The 19,903-nt window shown below is 36.8% G+C and overlaps 1 protein-coding gene across 15 annotated transcripts in view; it reads left to right on the forward strand.

Moving 5' to 3' along the window:
• BICD1 (BICD cargo adaptor 1) overlaps positions 1 to 19,903 on the forward strand; it is a 224,637-nt gene that overhangs the window by 141,493 nt on the left and 63,241 nt on the right. For all 15 annotated transcript variants that reach the window (XR_002122047.1, XR_002122046.1, XM_019625669.1 and 12 more), the window contains exon 3: positions 17,771 to 17,923. Coding sequence is in view for 13 of the 15 variants with exons in the window: in XM_019625669.1 (XP_019481214.1) it covers positions 17,771 to 17,923 (153 nt within the window). In the remaining 2 variants the exon portion in view is untranslated. The remainder of the gene's footprint in view (positions 1 to 17,770; positions 17,924 to 19,903) is intronic.

The following is a 19,903-nucleotide window of genomic DNA, read 5'->3' on the forward strand; positions in this document are numbered from 1 at the left end:
GGTGGATATGAGCTCACTCTCCAGTTCATGGCGGTTACCTGTGGCTGCCTTCCCTGTAGCGGTGCCTTGCAGACATTGCTTACACAGCCCACAATAAGCGATACGTTTTACGTTGCTACCCAGCACTCAGATGCATGCATGTGTGTGTGTACACATCCGTGTACAGGAAGGAGTAGGTGAGCATATAATACACATTTCCAAGGTAAAATGTCATGAAATAGTGCTTACTGTTGCTTTCCTCAATGCACGCTGATATCGTCTCTTCTATCCTACTTGACCCTATTCTATTCATATTATTTCATTTATTTTTTTTTTAAATGCTGGAATCAACTCTCTAAATTGATTTTGCAAACCACTGCTGGGTCACAGGCCACAAGTTGAAAACATTGCTCTTGATCATGTTACTCGCCTGCTGTTCCTCTGAATGCTGCTGGTGAGTTTCTAGATTAAATGTCTGTCTGAGCTCCTTAGGATGCCCAGGACAACCTGTGTGGGCGAGCAGTATCTGCTTTTCCTCACTGAGGTCAGCCCGGGCAATTACTGGGGTCTTAATTGCCTGAGGGTCTTAAATAAAACTTCTACTGCTTGAGTACCTGGAAGTTTCCCTGGAAAGTCTCCCCTTATCTGAATTTCTATTTCAATCAAAATAACCTTTTAGGCAAATAGACCTCTGATTCAAAATATCATAATTTCCTGGCTGGGCTGGGGATAATATGTAATGCAAATGTAAGTGAGTGCTATTGTGAGTGCTAATGGGGACTTTATTACCTAGGCAGGCCCAAGCACATGGTTTCCATGAGATTGGTTCCTGTATCTCATGGATTCATTTAACAAATTGTTATTATTATTTTAAAATTTTTATTGGGGAACAACCATGGTCATTGGTTACACATTGCTTTCAGGCTACAATGGCATAGTTGACTCTTTTAGGGAGGCTGCAGCTCACAGTGGCCCATGCGGGGATCGAACTGGCAACCTTGGTGTGATCAGCACCATGCTCTAACCAACTGAGCTGACCAGTCACCCCTAATTTAACAAATATTTATTGAATACCTATGTGCCAGGCCCTGTGCTAAGGAACTCATCCAAAACTTCTACAAAGGTATTTCCTAGATGCACAGAGTGTAAGTAGTAATAATCATGTAATTCTATGTTTTATCCCTTCCTATTCTTGTTTTCTTCCCTTGACCCACAAATGTGTGCATTGTCAGAGGGCAATTCTGGGTGTTTGTCGCTCAGATGGCTCCTCCTGCTCAGATCTTTGTGGATTTTCGCGTCTGTTTGTGTATGCGTGGAATAGGAGAATAGGTGTTGTAGGGAGAGGGTATGGGGATGGTGACGCACTAAGTAAAAGTCTGTCAGCCACGAAGACACAAGCAGCATTGCTGTCAACCCAAGTGGAAAAGGGTGATACTACAGGGAAGGAAAACTACTTAATTTCTTGGAATTAAGTGAGACTTTGCATTTTGAGTCATTTTGCTGCTGAGGGGATTCCACAACTTCTGTGGTGTTACATGAAAGAGTTTCAACCACCTCAGTAGTACTGTTACCAGCTGTACGCAGCATCACCAGGCAGCAAGGCCTGGTGTACCAGTTGGGAGGCAGTGAAGGCCAAGGAGTGGACATTGCCAGAAGGGGCCAGAACAGGAGAGGAAGGAAATGGCTCATTCCTTGACGGGCCACGTTTCTGAGCCCATAAGGACAGCTAGGGGGAACCCAGAAATAATTATGGGAATAGGGTGAGTTCTTTATCAGCTGTGTCTTTTGCACATGCTTTCTCCCAGACTGTGGCTTGTCTTCTCATTCTCTTGATGTTGTCTTTCATAAAGCCTACACAATTTCTTGCATCTTGTATGCATTCAATGCATATTTGTTGAGCTAATAAAAGGAATGAATGGTTATATGTCTACAATACCGTCTCCATAAAAAAATCAAATACATACAGAATTAGTAAAGTTCAGATTTTTGTTATAGTAAAAATTATATTCAGAAATTAAAAAGAATTGTAAAATTGTGAAAGAATGGTAGATATAATCAAGAAGAGAAAACGAAATCATTAATTACCAATGTGAAATTCTTCATTATGTTTTAGCCCTGGAAGGCAGACACCGTGTCCTGTGTTTCTTTGTGATTCCAGTGTTTTGCATAATGTTTTTCATAGAATAGGCATGTGCGGCTTTGTGCACAGGAAGGACCCAAGGAAACCCTTATGCAGATTTCCGGAGGTCTTTTTCTATGTAGTGCTCTCCTTTCCAGAATTCTACCTGGCAACTTCTAGCCACTTCAACTTCCTGAGCTCTGTGCTCCATCTCTCACCTCGGCTGGGCCTCTGGGTTCCCCTGCCTGCACCTGCAGCCCATGAATTGCCTCCAGGCAGAAAGTTGGTGTGTTCCTAGTGCCAACCTCATCTGTTTCCCTTCTTCTAGAGTTCACAGACCTTCAGGCCTGTTGTTTAATGTCTGAAAACAGCTGTTTCATATACTTTGTCCAGTTTTCTGATTGTTTACCATGAAAGTTTAAGTCCTTGATCATGGCTAAACGCAGAAGTTCTATGCAAGTGTCTTGGTTAAAAGAGAAAAAAAAATCAGGTAACTATAAACGAGGACGTTTAGGTTCATGTAGTTGGTTCTGTTGTTGATTGAATTACAAGGCCATTACTCAGTTTAGAAGAAGCTCTGCTTGGCACATTTTCAGTCTCGGACAGCAGTTTGCTTCAGGAACAGACTCTTCCATCATCCCTTCTTGCTCAAGTGAATTAGAATGGAGAATGGAATTCTGAAGCATGAAGAGTGTACGTTTGTTACCTGCCCCAAAACATACCTCGTAGCTTGTTAGGAGGATAGTGGATAAGTGTGTCATCTCTCTCCATTTTGTTGTGCATCCATTGTTATAGACATAGCCTATTAGAATCTTCCATTGCTTTTCACAAATTGGTTTAAACTTTTAACGATGATATATACAGATTTCCTCATCTAAGCACAGAGACCATTTCAGTTTAGGTTATTTCTGTGCCATCAGTCATTTCCCCTCCAAGGTCATAGTCCTATAATTCTATCTATGTATACATAAACAATTTATTTTAATAGAACCCTACAGTGGTGGTGGGGACATGGGGAAGAGAGCCATTGCATCAAAGAATTGCATTGTATCTACTAGAGGATTTTCTTGTCTGAGAAACGTTCCTGAAATATTTTTTAAAAATTTAAAATTTTATTGGTAATTGTCAATTTTACAACAGATAATTTTCTTTTCAGCATAGTGACTATCGTGATGGGCCATATTTAAAAAATTCATTTCCTCGTTAATTATGACCTGACTTTTTTTTTTTTAATACATATATTTTTTAAATTGGGTAATTGGGGGGATGGGAACAGTGCTGGGGAATTGGGGGAAGGGGAACAGACAAGTTGGTGTCCTTTTTGTTCTTCAGTCTAGTTGTGGAGGACATTGCTTCACTGGCCCAAGTTGGCACCATCATTGCTCTTACCGGGCGAGGCAGATCAGTCACCGGCTTCTGGACGGCCGATCACGGCGGCTGCTGGCCACTTACACTGGCTGCTGGCTACACACAGTAGCCCATGGCAACCCACTGCAGCAGGGGCTGCAGCCTACCTATCACCGGCGACTCACAGCAGCCCAGCTCCAGGTTGAGCTGTTGTTCAGCATCTTAGCTGTAGAGGGCAGTGTCACTGGCCCTCATATGTGGGATCCGAACCGGGGCCCTCTGGTGTCCCAAGCCAGCTCTTAACCAACGCGCCACTCTGCCGGCCCTGACCTGACTCTTTAGAGCTCCTTCATGTCACCTGCCAGAACAGCAGTTGAACCACATCACCTAAAACATATTTTGGGACCCGCTGTGGTCCAAAATCCAAGATAATGACAGATTAGATAGAATTTAGAATGAGCAAGAAGTTAATGAATAGTACCTTAATCACTTTGTGGAAATTAGAGCTCTGCCCTAAGAATCCTGGCCTTGAGACTTGAATCCTGTTATGTTCAGACAGGAGCCCCCTAGTACCTGCGTGGTTCCATTGTGTCAGCATAAGAGTGGCAGTGACAGAGGCTGGCAGATATCAACTGTCTAAGTCATTCTGTCTACCTGGTAATTTAGTGTCTCTTCCTGATGTACAATAGATGTTCTCTGAAAAGTATTAATATTCAATACAAACATCTTCACACTCCATGATCACTACCATGAATCCATCCATACACTTCTTCTCCAGACCTCCTTGTCCCAATCTTCCAAACTTTGTCCCTCTGGGTCCCTGTATGGATACATAAGGTATATAATTTATCTATAATTTAAATAAATAAACTGTATAATTTACTTATTAAGTCTATTGTAAGCAAAACACGTAAGTTAAGAGAGCAGAAATCCCCTTAGTTTGTTGTTGTTGATGATATCCCTGGCACTTATAATAGTGCCTGGCACATAGTAAACACTCAGTGAATAATTGTTAAATGAATAAGTATTAATACAAGTCTTTATCAATATATGTGAGAAATATCTATTCCTAGTTAGAGGCTTATCTTTTCTTTTGCTTTATTGTTAATGATATTTGGATGAACAGAAGTATTGAATTTTAATTTAGTTAAATGTATCAATCTTTTCCTCTATGGTAAGCCACTTTAGTTTCTTATTTGAGAAATTCTGCTGCAAAGTTATAAATATATTCTCATATATTTTCTTCTAGCCTATCTGTTCCTCACTAATCTGCAATGATATCACTGTTGTTTATTAAGTCTTAACATAAATATGAGTGTTTCTGTGCTCTCTATTTTGTTCCATTGTTTGTCTCTCCCACTGATTTATTTGTAATTGCTGGACAGTTGATGTCATTGAATAGCTAATAGACCAACCGACTGTGAACATCTATTTTCTGAATGAACTTAAGCTGTTATAAGTTGAATTCTCTTATTGGAAAAGTGGTTGTCAAACTTAGTGTGCATCAGAAGAGCTTGTTAGAACACAGACTTTCCGATTCAGTAGGTCTGGGGTGGGGCTTGAGAATTTGCATTTTTAATAAGTTATCATGTGCTGTTGATGCTGCTGGTTCCAGGACCACATATTGAGAATCTCTGTTATGAATAATATGTTCACGACTTTAAGTGGTCATTATTTGTTCCTTTCTCCCTAGAATTAATATATTATTAGATTTAAATAGTAGTACATATTAATATTGAACATCATATTAAAAAAGCAGATTTATTTAAAATACAATATTGGAAATAGGTTTATGAATACATAATATTTCGGACTTAAAGTAAATGTTGCTATGATTTTTTTTAAAGGAATATAAATATGAATGCTGTCCTCCCAGACTTTGAGAGTAAGAGTTTTTATTTTTAATGTAAATAATTTTCTTAGACTGAAAACTTAGAGCATATTCCTCTTCAGACCTAGGTACTATAGAGAAACTAACTATAAGATGAGTAATTTAACAGGCCATTCTCCATATTCAAAAAAGCATTTTTATTAGTCTAAACTTATAGCTTTCTAATTTGTTTTTATCCAGAAAGAAAAAAACTATAGAGAAATATTTTATCAAAGATAGGTAATTATTTAGTGCATCGTTTAGTATTTCTAACAGTTTTATAGATGAAATTTAAAATATCTAGGTTTATAACACTTTGAACTTGACTTCTGATGCCACCATAAGTCTTATGGCTGAGACGTTGTTCAGTAACTCAGTAGGAATATATGCTAAAAGTGTTCACTTTGATTTATAAAAAATACTCTTTAATTTTATGTTTGCTTAAAATTAACTTGTTTTAAGCCAGTCATGTGTTAATTTACAATTGTGATTAATCTAAAATATAATTATTTAGATTTATATTCTCAATTCATTAATGAAATGATTAAAATAGGAATGAATAAAGCATTTTAATATATGAATGGAAATAAAATAATAGTAACAAAATAATACAAATCTTAAGTATCTGAATGTAACTGATGTGATATTTGTGTTATGGATGCTTCTTTACAAAAAGCAGCTCTGGCTTACTGAAAATTTTCATATTTCAAAAGTCTGTCAGTCTAATTGTTTCTAGAGAATGTGAGCTTTACTGAAAGTATACAAGTTTGAGAGAGGAGAAATTAAATAAGTGAGGTACAACCAAAGAATCAAAGATATCTCATATGTATTTTGATTAATTAAATGGTGGACGGGACCGTATTGTATCTCATTATTTAACTCACTAAATGTTAAATAGGTAAAGAAAAAGGTAATTTTCAGGAGTTTTTAGGCAAAACTATGACAAGATTTTTAAAAATAGGAAACTCCAGCAGAATACTCTTATGAAATATCCCTCCTCCACCCCCCGCCCCACACACACACTAAGAGTTCATTTGGCTAGTAGTGATTCTTAATATACATTTTATAATTTTTCTTTGGCCTTGGCCCACAGACTAAATGCAGACATTTCTCAAACAGTCATTTCGTTGCCTAAGATACTAATTGAAATTCAGGGCAGGGAAAAATACATCACTGGTCTTTGTGTATCTATGAAAGGCCTTCTTATTAGACTTTGTTTGGTATAAAAACTTCTTTTCTCTGTAAACTGAGAGGGACCCTACGTGTGAAGTGTGGCCAGCGGAGTCTTCAGGAGCAACATAGACACCAGTCGCTCGCCAGCCAGAAGCCATCCTGCTCTCTCACAGTGCAGCTCTGACTGTAGGAGCCCCTAACCATCAGGTGCCAAAAGAAGACCTTCACTCACGTTTTCCAAAATCCTTTCCCAGGGCTGGGGGAAGGGAGCCATCCTTTGAGGTCCTGTGTGGAACTCTGAGACTCCACGGGGTAAAGCATGTTCTCATCTCCCCAGACACTCCCATTTTCCCTCTGAATTAGTGTCCTTCCTTTGAGCCAAGTAACACTGCACTCAGAGCTTTAGGCTATGACCCTTCAGTTCTCTGTTTTCGTAGTACTCCCTGCCTCCTCCATTTTTGGGAGCTCAGAAAACGAGGAATTGTCTTCATTTTCTCCTCACATATATTTTTCCTTGCAGTCTTTTTTCTTTGGCTTTCTGCCTGAGTTTCTAAGCCAGGGTGTCTTAATGTTAGTAGCTCAGACTTAGGGATCTGGGGACCTGGGTCAAAACTTAGAGCTATCATTTCCTACCTCTGTGAGCTATGCCCATTTCTTTAATCTCTCTTGGCCTCAGTTTACTCATTATTGTAATAAAACATGCTATAGAAATTCTTTGTATTTAACTATTTACATCATATGTTTAATTACCAGCTGCTAATACAGAATAGTTAATATATAGTTGTGTCATAACGTTCTCTTGTTGAGAATATTCTTTCCTGTGTCTGATAAGTCCTATGCATGTGGTTAAAATGACTTTTATTAAAACATTAAATAATCAAGGTTTCCCACTTCAATAGCACTGTAATTGATTGAGAAAAAAAATCACTTTGAGTGATTGTAAAATAAGTAATGACAACGAAGCAGTTGTTTTCATATAAAAGAAAAACCAGAGACTTAGAATCTATTTACCTTCACCTGCCAAGAAGGAAAAATGTTAATGACTATATCTATATATACATACATATATAAGGTTGCTCCTTCTCGTCTGTGTAGTGTCTTACTGGATGGTTGCTGGAATTTATAATGATTGCATTCTCCTTTTCTATCCTCAGTTTCTGGTTTTGTTTGCTTTTTTACTGAAGTTGCAATGACACAGGGTCAGATCCTTGAAAGGACTCACAAGATTCCAAAGAGTATAGTCATATAAGGCTATATAGGGGCAGAAAACTTTTCCCTTCTTTCCTTCTAGGTTCTAGGCTAGTCTAATAATTAAATTGACATAAGACAGATTAACAGGAAGAAAAATTTCATACATATGGGAGCCCCATAAAAATATGAGACTCCCTGGAAATCAGGTAATTGAGGCTTATGTACCATCCTGAGCTAAAAATAATAGGGTAAGGGTCTGTGTCTTCAAAGCAGAGGAAGACAATTCACAGGAAGCTGAGAAGAGCAAATGTTTGGTAAACAGATGTTTGCCACATCATGCAAGTAAATCTTTCTGATATAAAAAGTTCTGTCTGGTAATAGCTCTCATCCTGGTACAGTTCCCCTTCCTAAACTCTTTTAGGTAGTTAAGGGGGAGCTAAAAGGCTCTTCCTGCGTCTGCTGGGCCCCGATTGTCTTCAGCTTGAAATAAACCACATGCCAGAAGGGCCCATTCTGGGGTGGCTTATTCTGCTCCCCCTCAATTTAGGGAAACTAAAGGATGTGGTGCAGCAGGAGAAAGAAAACACAGGCCAACAGACAGAGGTCTGAGACTTCCAGATGCTGCCCCAGAGCCCTTTCTTAATCTCACTGGATATGCTGTGTGTTCAGGTTGTAAACCACTAAGATACCTACAAGATACCTATTTTCAGGGAAGCCAAGATTCAAGTTTACAAAAAAAGCCTTTTATACCTTCTGCTCATATAGCTGAAATTAGACAGTGTAACCTATGAAGCGAAGTACCTCACCTATAAATAATATAGACAAACTAGTAGAGTGTGCATTAAGGGGGTTTCAGGCTTTAAACAGCACATAAGTCACTAGTCAGTCCGTTTCATCCTTGTCCTGGTCCAGGGTCAGTCACAGATGTCCAGGGTCCCTGGAGATGAGCATAAGGCTGCAAGTTAACCTGGACCGTACACAATAGTCCATATCCTTTGCTAATATTGTTTGCCTCTCACCTGGACCTTATAACTTTTAAATTTCACTACCTAGGCCTTGCCCTAACTTGTATCACTCCTGTCACACCAAATTCTTTTCTTTAGGTGATTCCAAAGTTCAGTTTCCACTTCTTTCAAAGCAAAAGGAAAATCTGATACCAGGAAGATCTTAGTAAGGAGAGTTCTTTTGGAAACTTTAATGTAGATTGTCAGAAGTAGAAAATTGACTACCTTTAATAATTACTTGAAAGATACATCTTTGAATTTCTTAGACTTTTAATGTAATTGTTGAACATTGGAAAGCCAGTTAAGATAGATCAATACTTCAGCGTTTGTGACATATTTTAAGAAGCACACACACAACTAGAATCCTATATTACTTAACCTGTGTACTCACATTCCCAGAATATTGAAAGCCTTCATAGGGAAATGATTCTGGAAACACTGTCATATTTGGGGTTACAGGTATTACTTTGCTTCAGCAATAAGAGCTTTTACCTGTGAAACTTATTTAATAGTCAGTGAGTATTCAAAATGTGGGCACCTCTGCTGCCATTATACCATTAGCTCCAGAAGCAGTTCTGAGGAAATTTTGCAGGAAGTTATCTTGAAAATCATGAAGTAATTTACTTTTCAGAAATAGCACACACTAATACATTATGAACTGGGGCATATTTACGGAAGCATGTATATTTATATTCATTCATTATTTCATAGAGCAAAGGAAACTGAAACCTAAAGAGAGAGGTTACAATAATCTGATTTGTATTAGCCATTCCATACAAGCAACAAATCACTTTCATAAGCCATTTGTAAGGCAGCAGAACACAGTAAGAACACGTGTTCTAGAAGTAGATTGACTCCTGACATTTCTTGAACTTTGGGAAAATTATTACATAACCTTCCCATGCCTTAGTTAGCCTAGGTGTAAAACAGGATTAATAATGGTATCCACCTCATAGAGTTGTTAGGCGGGTTAAAGGTGAAAAGAGTTTCATATTTCTAAAGCGCTTAGAACAGTCTCGGTACATTGTAAATATTGCATAAATGCTTATTAAGTAAGTAAATTCCAGCCTGTGACTGAAGAATGCTATATGAGATACAGATTCCAGTGATATATCTGTGCATAAATATACATATACACACACATATAAATAAAATAACTTTGCAATGATTAGTCCATTATGAAATTATATTAACCATGTTCATTTTCACGTGGGACTAAGGTGGCTCTACAGGTAAAGTTTGATAATAAGTAAGATACAAAGGAATCTGGAAGTATATATGAGATATACTACAAACAGTGGGTTGGGAGTTGGGGGTGGAAACTAGGGTGATGTGAGGCAAGAGGGGAGTGAGATTTTTGTTTTTGGGAAGTGAGATTTTTATTCACTGTATATATTTTTATAATTTCTGTGTCTGGCATCAGTATTTCCTCACCTTAAATTGTTCATGAGATGAGTTAGAATCATATCTACATATTGAATGGCTTTTTCAAAGAATCTTCAAATGGTAACTGATAAAGAACATTCTCTAAAGGATCTTCAACACAGACCTACAAAAGCTTTTAACTGACTTTCTAAAAACTACCTATTAACAAAGATGTATGGTAGCTCATTACAATTTGCAAAGTGCTTTTAGAAATAGTTTCTCATTTATTTCTGACAACTCTGGAGTTGAGCTGAAAAGCTCTTTTTCTGTGTTTAGATGGAAGAGAACTGAAAGTCCCAGAAATTTTTTGGTGTAAACCAATCATTTGAATTCAGGTCCATGTCCAAAGCTATTTTTTACTCTGTCACCCACATCTTTATAAACCAGTTGCCTCTCTGAAGCTATTATTATTATTATTATTATTATTATTATTATTATTATTATTAGTTTCGGGTGTACAAAGAAGCTATACTTTTTGATACTCTTCTATCTATTGAAGACTTCATTTGAGTAACTATATTCACTATTATTTTTAGCTTTCTTTTTCATTACCAGTGTTTGTACTAAACTTTATATCCTGAATAATGCAGGTGTTTTATAGCAACAAAAATAAACAGCTAGTTCAGACCAGCCAGATATCCTGTAAAAGCTTCAGAAACTCTATGGATGAATGACCAAGCAATCAACCTCTACTATACACACATACCTAAACAATAAACAAAAATAGGGTCTCTAATAACCTTCAGTCTCTTGAGGGGTTAACTTGTACCTTTCAAATCAAGTTATAACTTATATTAATACTCTCATTTCTGTTCAACCTTTTCTTCCCAGTGATAATCATCTTGCATTTTATCTTCAATCTTTTCTACATTCTTATCCCTCTAATTGTTTCTTCATTTCAATGTTTACTTCCATTTAAAAAAAACCATTTTAATGTATACCATTAATTCCATTTTTGTTCACTGTTTTTCTTTTATGATGTCTCTTCTCAATAAAAATCTATATATAGTGTGTTCTTCTGGTGATGGGAACTTTTAGAATTTTATTACTTACCATAATCAATGATTCTGAGATGATTGATGCTATTTATCTCTTGGGTTAGATCATTCTTTATAGCAAGGTCGTATGTAATGAAGTCTGTGAAGCTGAAGTGAAAGGATATTTACTAGAGATCAAACTATTTCTGGAAAATTTGTGAACCCAGCCTTAATGTTTATTGCACAATCTAGATTTCAAATCTATTTAGTGTATTACTTAAATTTCCCTTTTCCATTTAATAAATTATCACACTAGTTATGTAATCAGGGCAGCATATATATTCATAGTTATAAGGAGGTACTGTGAGAAAAAAAAACTGTTATACCATCATTCATTTTGGAGTTTTGCATCTTTAGTTTAAAAAGAGAGAAATTAAAAAAAGGAAAATTCAGGCAAGTTTAAAAAATCAAGCAAGAGGTAACTAGGCTACTTTGGGAAATGATCTTGGTTTCCTGACTTCAAGGTCAGGAAAGAGAAAAATTCCAGTATTTTTTGTGTGCAAAAGCTTATTCCAAAACAAATCAGTGATTCAGGTTACAATACCCAGGTCATAAAGCTACATTTTTATTGATAAAAAAATAACTTGCAGCCCATTGAATGAACTTTAAATGATCAGGCTACCTTGTGAAACATAATATTGCAATTTCTGGATCTGATATATGCTGGATAAATGCCAGCACAATGCAGTACTTTGCTGACATAGTGTGAAATATGTTTCATGCTGCAGTAAAGCTGCCCATAGACTTCGAAAAACAAAGATATTTTAGCAGTGACCAAACTGTGTAAAAAGATTACCGTCTCAAAAGACCACATATTGTATGATTCCACTTATATGAAATGTCCAATATAGGCAAGTAGAAAGTAGATTAGTGGCTGACTAGGGCTGGGGGTGGGGGATAGGGACTTGGGGAGGAGGGCAATATCTAAAATGTACAAAATTTATTTTTAAAGTGATAAAATGTTCTTAAATTAATTATGCTGATGGTCACATCTCTGTAGCTATTAGAAACCACTGAATTTTGTATAATTTAAATGGATGAATTATAGGTATGTGAATTATATGTTAAGAAAGTTGATTAAAAAAATCTTACACAAAAAGCTTTCCTGTAAAAATGCATGTTCCACCCAACTACGATGCAATGTAAATGTTTATTAAGCTCTTTTTTTTACTTAGAATAATATCTGTAGTCTTTTAATGTCCTTTTATATATGTAAAAGAAGGAAAAATGATAAATCAGGGTATAAGAAAATTAGTCATGTATTATTTATTTTGTGCAATTTATTTTTAATGTTTACAATAAAAGGGCAGATTTTTTGGTGGCTGTTAAGATTTTGCTTATGATAAGTGTTTGAAATGAGGCATTGAAACGTGAACTGCTTGTGAAATGGGCTGGTGCTTGACTTCTAATGGAGGCAGATACCCCATGGGAAAGACGCCTGTATTGCTTCAAATTGAGTCTAGGATAGTTAACCCTTCATGGTGCTACTTTCTTCAGAGCAAGATTTGCATATACCTCAGAGTGAGAATTATGGAATTTTGGTTTCATTATAACTTTATTACTGTTGTATAGTCACTCAGTCATTGCAAATCATGACCTGATCATCTTGTCTCACCCTTTTTAAATATCTGCCTACTCCTCTGCTTTAATTTTATGCTATTATTTAAATCTGATGGTTCATTCAGCCCTCGGCAGTTGGAAGCCAGATGGAGTTGGGCCGTAAGGAGCTTGGTGGTTTACCCCACCCAGCTGTATGGATACTGTGATTTTCTATTGTCTCAGAGTAACATTTTCCGAAGATTTGGTCTGTGGATTGTTCAAAGGCTCCTTTATTTTATTTTATTTTATTTTTAGCTGATCCATCCTGCCACCTGTTGGCAGCTCAGCTCGGGCCATGAATCGAACTGGCGACCCTGTTGCTCAGAGCTCGCACTCTTTGAGTGAGCTCTTAACCAACTGAGTCAAAGGCTCCTTTAAAAAGGCAAGTCTTGTGGTCAAATAAGTTTAGCACATTCTGCATACATACCATGTCTTGCTCTTTCATAGTCTCAGTGCCCATGAGCATATTAAGGGCTCTGAGAACAACAACAACAACAACAAAAGTGTATAACTTTATTTAACCCAGTATTTCCCAAACTTATGTTTGAGTGACTCTTGGTAACCCTTCACAGAACCAGCCTACTACAGATCTCACTATGGAAAATGCTGTCCTAAAATCACAATTCTCTTCTCCTTTTTACTTTTTCCCAGCCACAGAAAATCTCTTTATGTTTCCTTTTTCTTGCTGAGCATGTGTGTTTTAAGCCACACTTCAAAATTGCCTTATTTGTTGTTCCTAGCCATTGCCCCAGTTATTATGTCTGGACTGCCTTTGGAGATGCTGACTCTGTGGTGCTCTGGATAGCTGGCTCTCTTCGTTGGTAGTTCCCCTAAAGACCTGTGAAGCCCATAGCACTGCCTGATAGAGCAATAGGTCTTGGCTTATTGTGATTTTGGAAGAATATCCCTCTGTGTCTATCAGGTTAACCACAGAAGGTCAAGTATTCTTGGCCCTATGCAGAGAATTCCTGGTGGGATTGGAGGGTGGGGACAAGGAGAATGAATTATTGTCTACTCCTCTCTTCAACAAGCGAAGAGTTAATTTTGGGCCAAATAAAGGAAATTGAATGTTATGGTCTTGAACTGCCAGAACTCTCTGGCAGTGACATCTCTCCGGGAAGGAAGTGAGAAAGCTGGTCCCACCTTCCCCATCCTTTCTCCTCTCCAACATCCTCCACTTGGACCAGAGCAGCTATCTTCCTTTATCCACTCACAGATCCAGAAATTCCTACTTTGCCTATCCAAATTAATACTACTTATAATTGTTTGTAAGACACATAATCAACTCTCACATTCATTTCATTGTAAATTATTTTTTGTTACAACCCTGTTCAGGCACTTTTATTCTTATTTAATAAGGCCATGTTGTTTTACGTGACTGTTTTTCTCCTTTTTCATTTATCATCACATCAATCAGTAACCAAGTCCTGTTCATTCTGAGATGTTCCTCAACATTCCTCATCATCTTCTTTCACCTTGGGCTGTTGGGGCGGCTGCGTGGATTATTCTCTGTGGCTCTTGCTTGTAGTCCCCTCTGCCTGCTCTGTCAACAGAGTCCGCTTGCCAAAACATATGTCTGATCACATGGCTGCTTTGCTTAAAAGACTTTCCTGGCTCCCCTAATTCCTTTGACAGAATTTCCTGCAAAAATCTGTCTCAAGTTATTAATACTTCGTTACAACCACATCAGACTGCTGAACCACAGCTGACTTAAGAACTTTAAAGGTTCTAAGCATTGAAAACATTTTGGTTGCTCTCAATGTCTCACAGGTTAACAACACTAGCCTGTAATTCAACATTTATTGTATGAAATAACACCCAACTTAGACATAAGCTGAAAATAATTAGCAATTTTCTAGATTTTCCTGAACTTCTCCCTTCTTCTCTTCCTCTGTCTGTGCTCCAGCTTTGCTGTTACCCTAAGAGTGTTACCCTCACTCTGACTATTGGGTATTTTAGTACTGCCCTCAACACAAACATGACTGCTTTTGCTCAGCAGTTGACATCTGTCTGGAAAGTCTTGTCCTCCTCTTGATCCATTTAGTTAACTCTATATGTCCTTCAAGGTTCTGCTCAAATGGGACTTCCTTTAGAAAGCTTTCCCTGACTCACTGTGGAGATTTGATTGTTCAGCCTTTTGGTGTGAGCCCTTTTAACAGCACTTGTTCTGTTGCGTTGGCATAAATTATCTGTGTCTGGCATCCCTGCTCATTTCCCCGTGTTATATCATTCAAGCCTCACAGGGACCATATCATATTAAGAATTGGGATTCCCATTTTACAGATGAATAAACTGTAGGGTCTGTCACCTACCTCACACAAGCTATTATTAAGATCTAATGCAACACTGTAATTTATAAAGGACTAAGTGTCCTATAACTGGAAGACGTTATTATTTTTTTATACATTACTCTGTGTGGTAGTAAGTGTTCATGCTTATATTTTCTTCTTGACAGTAGTAGAGGGACTTTATTATTCCCACAGGAGGAAATCCTGTTAATGTTCATGAAAATAAAATTTTAAGAATGCTGCTATACTCAGGTGCCATGCATATCATGAGGATAGTCTATCCTACACGTTGCAGGTTAATCCCCTGTCCCCTGAGGAGGAACTGGGGCTCAGGTCTCTGGAGGTAAAAGGCAACAGTGGTCTCTGTTTGCGCCATTTTTTCTCCTTTCTCTCATGCTTTATTTTCCTCACTCTCATTCTTCTAGTTCTTTTTTTTCTCATTATTCTCGACAGAAGTTTTTAGTAGAGCTCAGCACCATTTTACCCCAGGAAGAAAACAAATTGTAGGAGATAAATGTATGATGAGTGATTCAAACAACAGTAGCAATGTTTTAGTTTCATTATGGAAGCAAAGAATATTGCCCATAGAATTTAATCTTTGGCAATTCAAAACAAGGATTTCTAGCAAAATAAATAGACCAGTTTTCTTCCTTTGGGTCTCATGTCTGTTTTATTGCTAGCAAGTCTTTTAGCTTAACCAGTTTCCCAGCCACGCTTTTCCTTAATTAGCATCAGGAGTTTTCACTAACTTTTTTTAATCAGTTGTTAGTGATCCTCATTAGCTTTGCCGTAGTCTTAAAATTTATCTTATTTACTGTCTTACTATATAAGATTTTATGGTTAATTCTCAATGTATATGAGCTGGGCTTCTGGTTATAATGTGTTTTACAATGTATGTATATCTTACAGAATCTCTTGTATCTTAATATTTTCTTTATAGTTTTATCTATATCACTGGGATCCAATGTATCAGGCTTTATCATATCTTTATACATATAAATAAGGAAAACTAAATATGTGTATATATATACATATATATCACTCAGTTAATAGTGAATCTTTCAAGAAGTAGAAAAATATCAAGGTTTCATGTTTCTATAAAGTAAAAGAATTCAATGAAATATTGTAATTTCAATTTATATGCAAACTCTACTGTTTTTTATTTTATACTTTTTGAGCACATATGTTTAAAGTATTGTCCAAGAAGCAGAAAATAAAGTAATATTTCTGCCTCCAAATCTCTAGACTATGTACTGAAGAAGAATTATAACGTCTAGGTATTTCACAGATTAGGCATGCTTTTTTTTCCAAAGTGTGTTATTCTCTCTTTGTTCCCCGCTTTAAAACAACGCAAACCAAAAAGCCACCATCCATGCAATAGTATTCTTAACATTTTGTGTTTAATCATTTGTATTATTCATTCCACGGTTATAAGGGCCTAAAATGTGCCAGGAATTAGGGACATATCAATGAACAATACAGGAAAGGTTCATTACATTCAGATGAAAAAGGAAATTTAATATATGTAAAAAATATAAAAAGTAAGTAAATAACCAATTTCAAGTAAAGATTAGTGCTATTCCTTCAACAATTATTTTGAGTATCTACTCTACACTAGATGCTGATCTATAAAATAAAGCATATAAGGGGGTGGAGAGTGAAGGGCAGAGGAAGCTGTCTGATGTTAGCTGTTGGGGAAAGGCCTCTCTGAGGAGATGACAGCTGAACTGAGACCTAAGGGACAAGTAGAAGCAGAAGAGTTTCCGAACCTGGGTCCTGGGAGTCTATGGATGGAATTCAGGAGGCCTGTAAACTTGGATGGGAAAAACGATTACATCTCTATTTTCACTAAACTCAGACTGAAATTTAGCATTTTTTTCCCATGTGAATGTAGACAACAAACTTCAGTAGTATTAGCAGCATCTGTTACTTTGTGGTCAGTATTTTCATACCACACCTCAGTTTTTGCAGGTATTTTGAAATACCATCATTGTTTTGAAATTATGGTGCAGTCATGTGCCACATAATGACATTTCTGTCAACGATGGACTGCATGTACAACGGTGGTCCCGTAAGATCACAACAAAGCTGAAAACTTCCTATCACCTAGTGATGTCATAGTTCTCCTAATGTAGTAGGACAACACGTTGCTCATGTGTTTGTGGTGATGCTGGTGTAAATAAACCTACTGCACTTCCGGTTTTGTGAAGTATAGCACATGCAATCATATACAGTACATCACACTTGATAATAAATGACTGTGTTACTAGTTTATGCATTTACTATACTTTTATTGTCATTTTAGAGTGTACTCTTTCTACTTATAAAGTTTGCTATAACACAGCATGCTGTGGTAAGCCAGCAACAGCTTCATATGTCTTATGTTTACTGTGTCTCTTGATTGTGTCATTTTCTCTTGTGCTTGATTTAACCTCGTGTTGTTTTGTACAGTAACGTGCTGTACAGGCTTGTAGCCTAAGAGCAATAGGCAATACCATAGAGTCTAGGAGTGTAGGAGGCTGTACCATCTAGGCCTGTGTAAGTACACTCTATAATGTTCACACAATGATTAAATTGCCTAATGATGCATTTCTCAGAATGCATCAAGTGTCTCAAAAATATATATCCCCATCATTCAGTGGCACTTGACTATGTTTTTTACTACCCAGACTTTATCTATACTTCGTAAAATCCGGAATAAGAAAGTTTTGTATTGACTGCTTATTTTATTGTTACAGAACAATGAGATGGTGGAGCTACAAAGAATACGGATGAAGGATGAAATACGAGAATATAAGTTCCGAGAGTCCCGCCTCCTTCAGGACTATACAGAGCTGGAAGAAGAAAATATCACGTTGCAGAAGCTTGTGTCCACGTTAAAGCAGAACCAGGTAAGGTTTAAGAAGTTTTTGGTGACACTCCAGATGGACCACATCTTCTGACCACTAAAGTTAAATCTCCTCTTCTCAGGAAAGAATCTGTCAAAATTTGCCTTAATCTCTCTATAATATTTGTGTGCTGGAATTTCCACCCCTCTTATTTCAGTTAAGATTTAGAAGGCAAAACTAGAAATAATATAATTTACAAAAAGCTTCATTAGCTAAGAAGAATTTTAGTTTATACTTTAGCTCTATGTTAATTTATTTCCAAAGTAGGTCAAATGTTTTGTAATCAACCTGACAGCTTATTAAAAGCCTGGATTTATAAGCTTGTTTTGTACTACAAGGCTAAGGTCTCCTTGCAATCATCTCTCTCTCTCTCTCTCTCTCTGGCTGTCTCTGTCTCTCTGAATTGCTTTTACATCATATGGGGAAAGCAATTATGAAATATAAATCAATAAGAGCAAAATTATAAGACAAAGAAAAATGACTGATTTCTTTTTTCAGCTATAATCTGACTAAAAAGATTGCATGTGTACATTTAACTATGTTTTTTGCTAGTGAGGCATAGTTTAATTGCTTAATTTTCCTGATTGGTTTGCATTGTGGTTTGTTATAGTTATTAGTTATAGCATTCTTGAATCTGTAATTTTAGATGAATTTATGAATACAATTCTATCAAGTAGTTATGCAAAGCTGATTGGATGTTCAAGGTCTTTTCAAGGTGCTTCGTTAACCACAACCTCTATTCTGGTCTAAACGCTATTATAACCTCTCAACACACCATGTCCATAGGATAGGATTCTTGGCCTCAGTAAAGTGAGACCAGCCTAGGTCTATGCTTCTACTCCCTTCCCAAGTTGGTGTATCTATACAAAAATATTATTGGTTTTGATAGATATAAGGGTTAAGGGAGGAAAGGAAAAACCCAGAAGAAAAAAACATCCAGGGATTGATACAATTGAAATTTGATTTCTGATCACTGCCACTTCCCCATATCTTTGGAGTGTAAGGGGAACAAGTTGTCTTCTAAGGAGTGCAGGGGGTGGTTTCAGACCATTAAAAGCTTTACCAGGATATTTCCATGTGTTTTTAACCTCATTCCCTCCCCTTTAAGCACTGACTTACTGTGTTCTGAGGGCTCTCAGCACCACTGGCATTCAAGGTTTTTTTGGGTTTTTTTAAGACTTTATTTGGGAATTGGGGAGAGGGAACAGTGTTAGGGAATTGGGGAAGGGGAACAGCCAAGTTGTTGTCCTTGAATCTTAGTTGTGGAGGACGCAGCTAGCTCAGCTCCAAGTCCAGTTCCATCTGGCCTCATCAAGATTTTGATTTGCCTCAGGGTCAATGAGCTCACAATGTAGAAAATTAGAAAAATACTTAAAAAAATATGCCTCCCAGAAACTTCTTAAAATAAGAAGGGTATTTTTCTGTGGTTTGTTGTTTTGGTTACTGATGAAGAATGTAGAGGACTCGAAGCAAATTTACTTGAAGTGCAATTTTTTTTTTTTTCAGGGAAAATAATCTTTTAATTTTTTAATTTAAAATTTTATTTGTTTACATTTAGGAAATTGTTTTTTGTATTATAAAGGAATTTTAGCATTTATTTTTTATTATTATTTTTTGCCTCCCCCTCCCCCCAGCATTTTTTTTAAACATATTATTGTACAAGAAATTTTATGTAACAAATAATTCCAAAACACAAGAACAGATACAAGGTACAAGAAATTTTATGTACTGATAACAAATTTACGACATTTACATGTCATAGAAGGCCAAGAACTCTTTGTCATTGCAAGTTCATCGTAAGTTCAACAAAACTGATTATTGTATTCCAGGGTATTATTTTGCATACCAATATCATTATTGATTTCTAGAGTTACACTTCTTTCTTAATTATTATTTTTTATTGTGAAATACACATTTTTTAGAATTAGTTTCAGCTGTACAACACAGTGCAATAGTTATACTTTTTACCCCTCGAGGTGACAA

This window comes from Hipposideros armiger, unplaced genomic scaffold (assembly GCF_001890085.2).
Source record: "Hipposideros armiger isolate ML-2016 unplaced genomic scaffold, ASM189008v1 scaffold_638, whole genome shotgun sequence".
Lineage (NCBI taxonomy): Eukaryota > Metazoa > Chordata > Mammalia > Chiroptera > Hipposideridae > Hipposideros > Hipposideros armiger.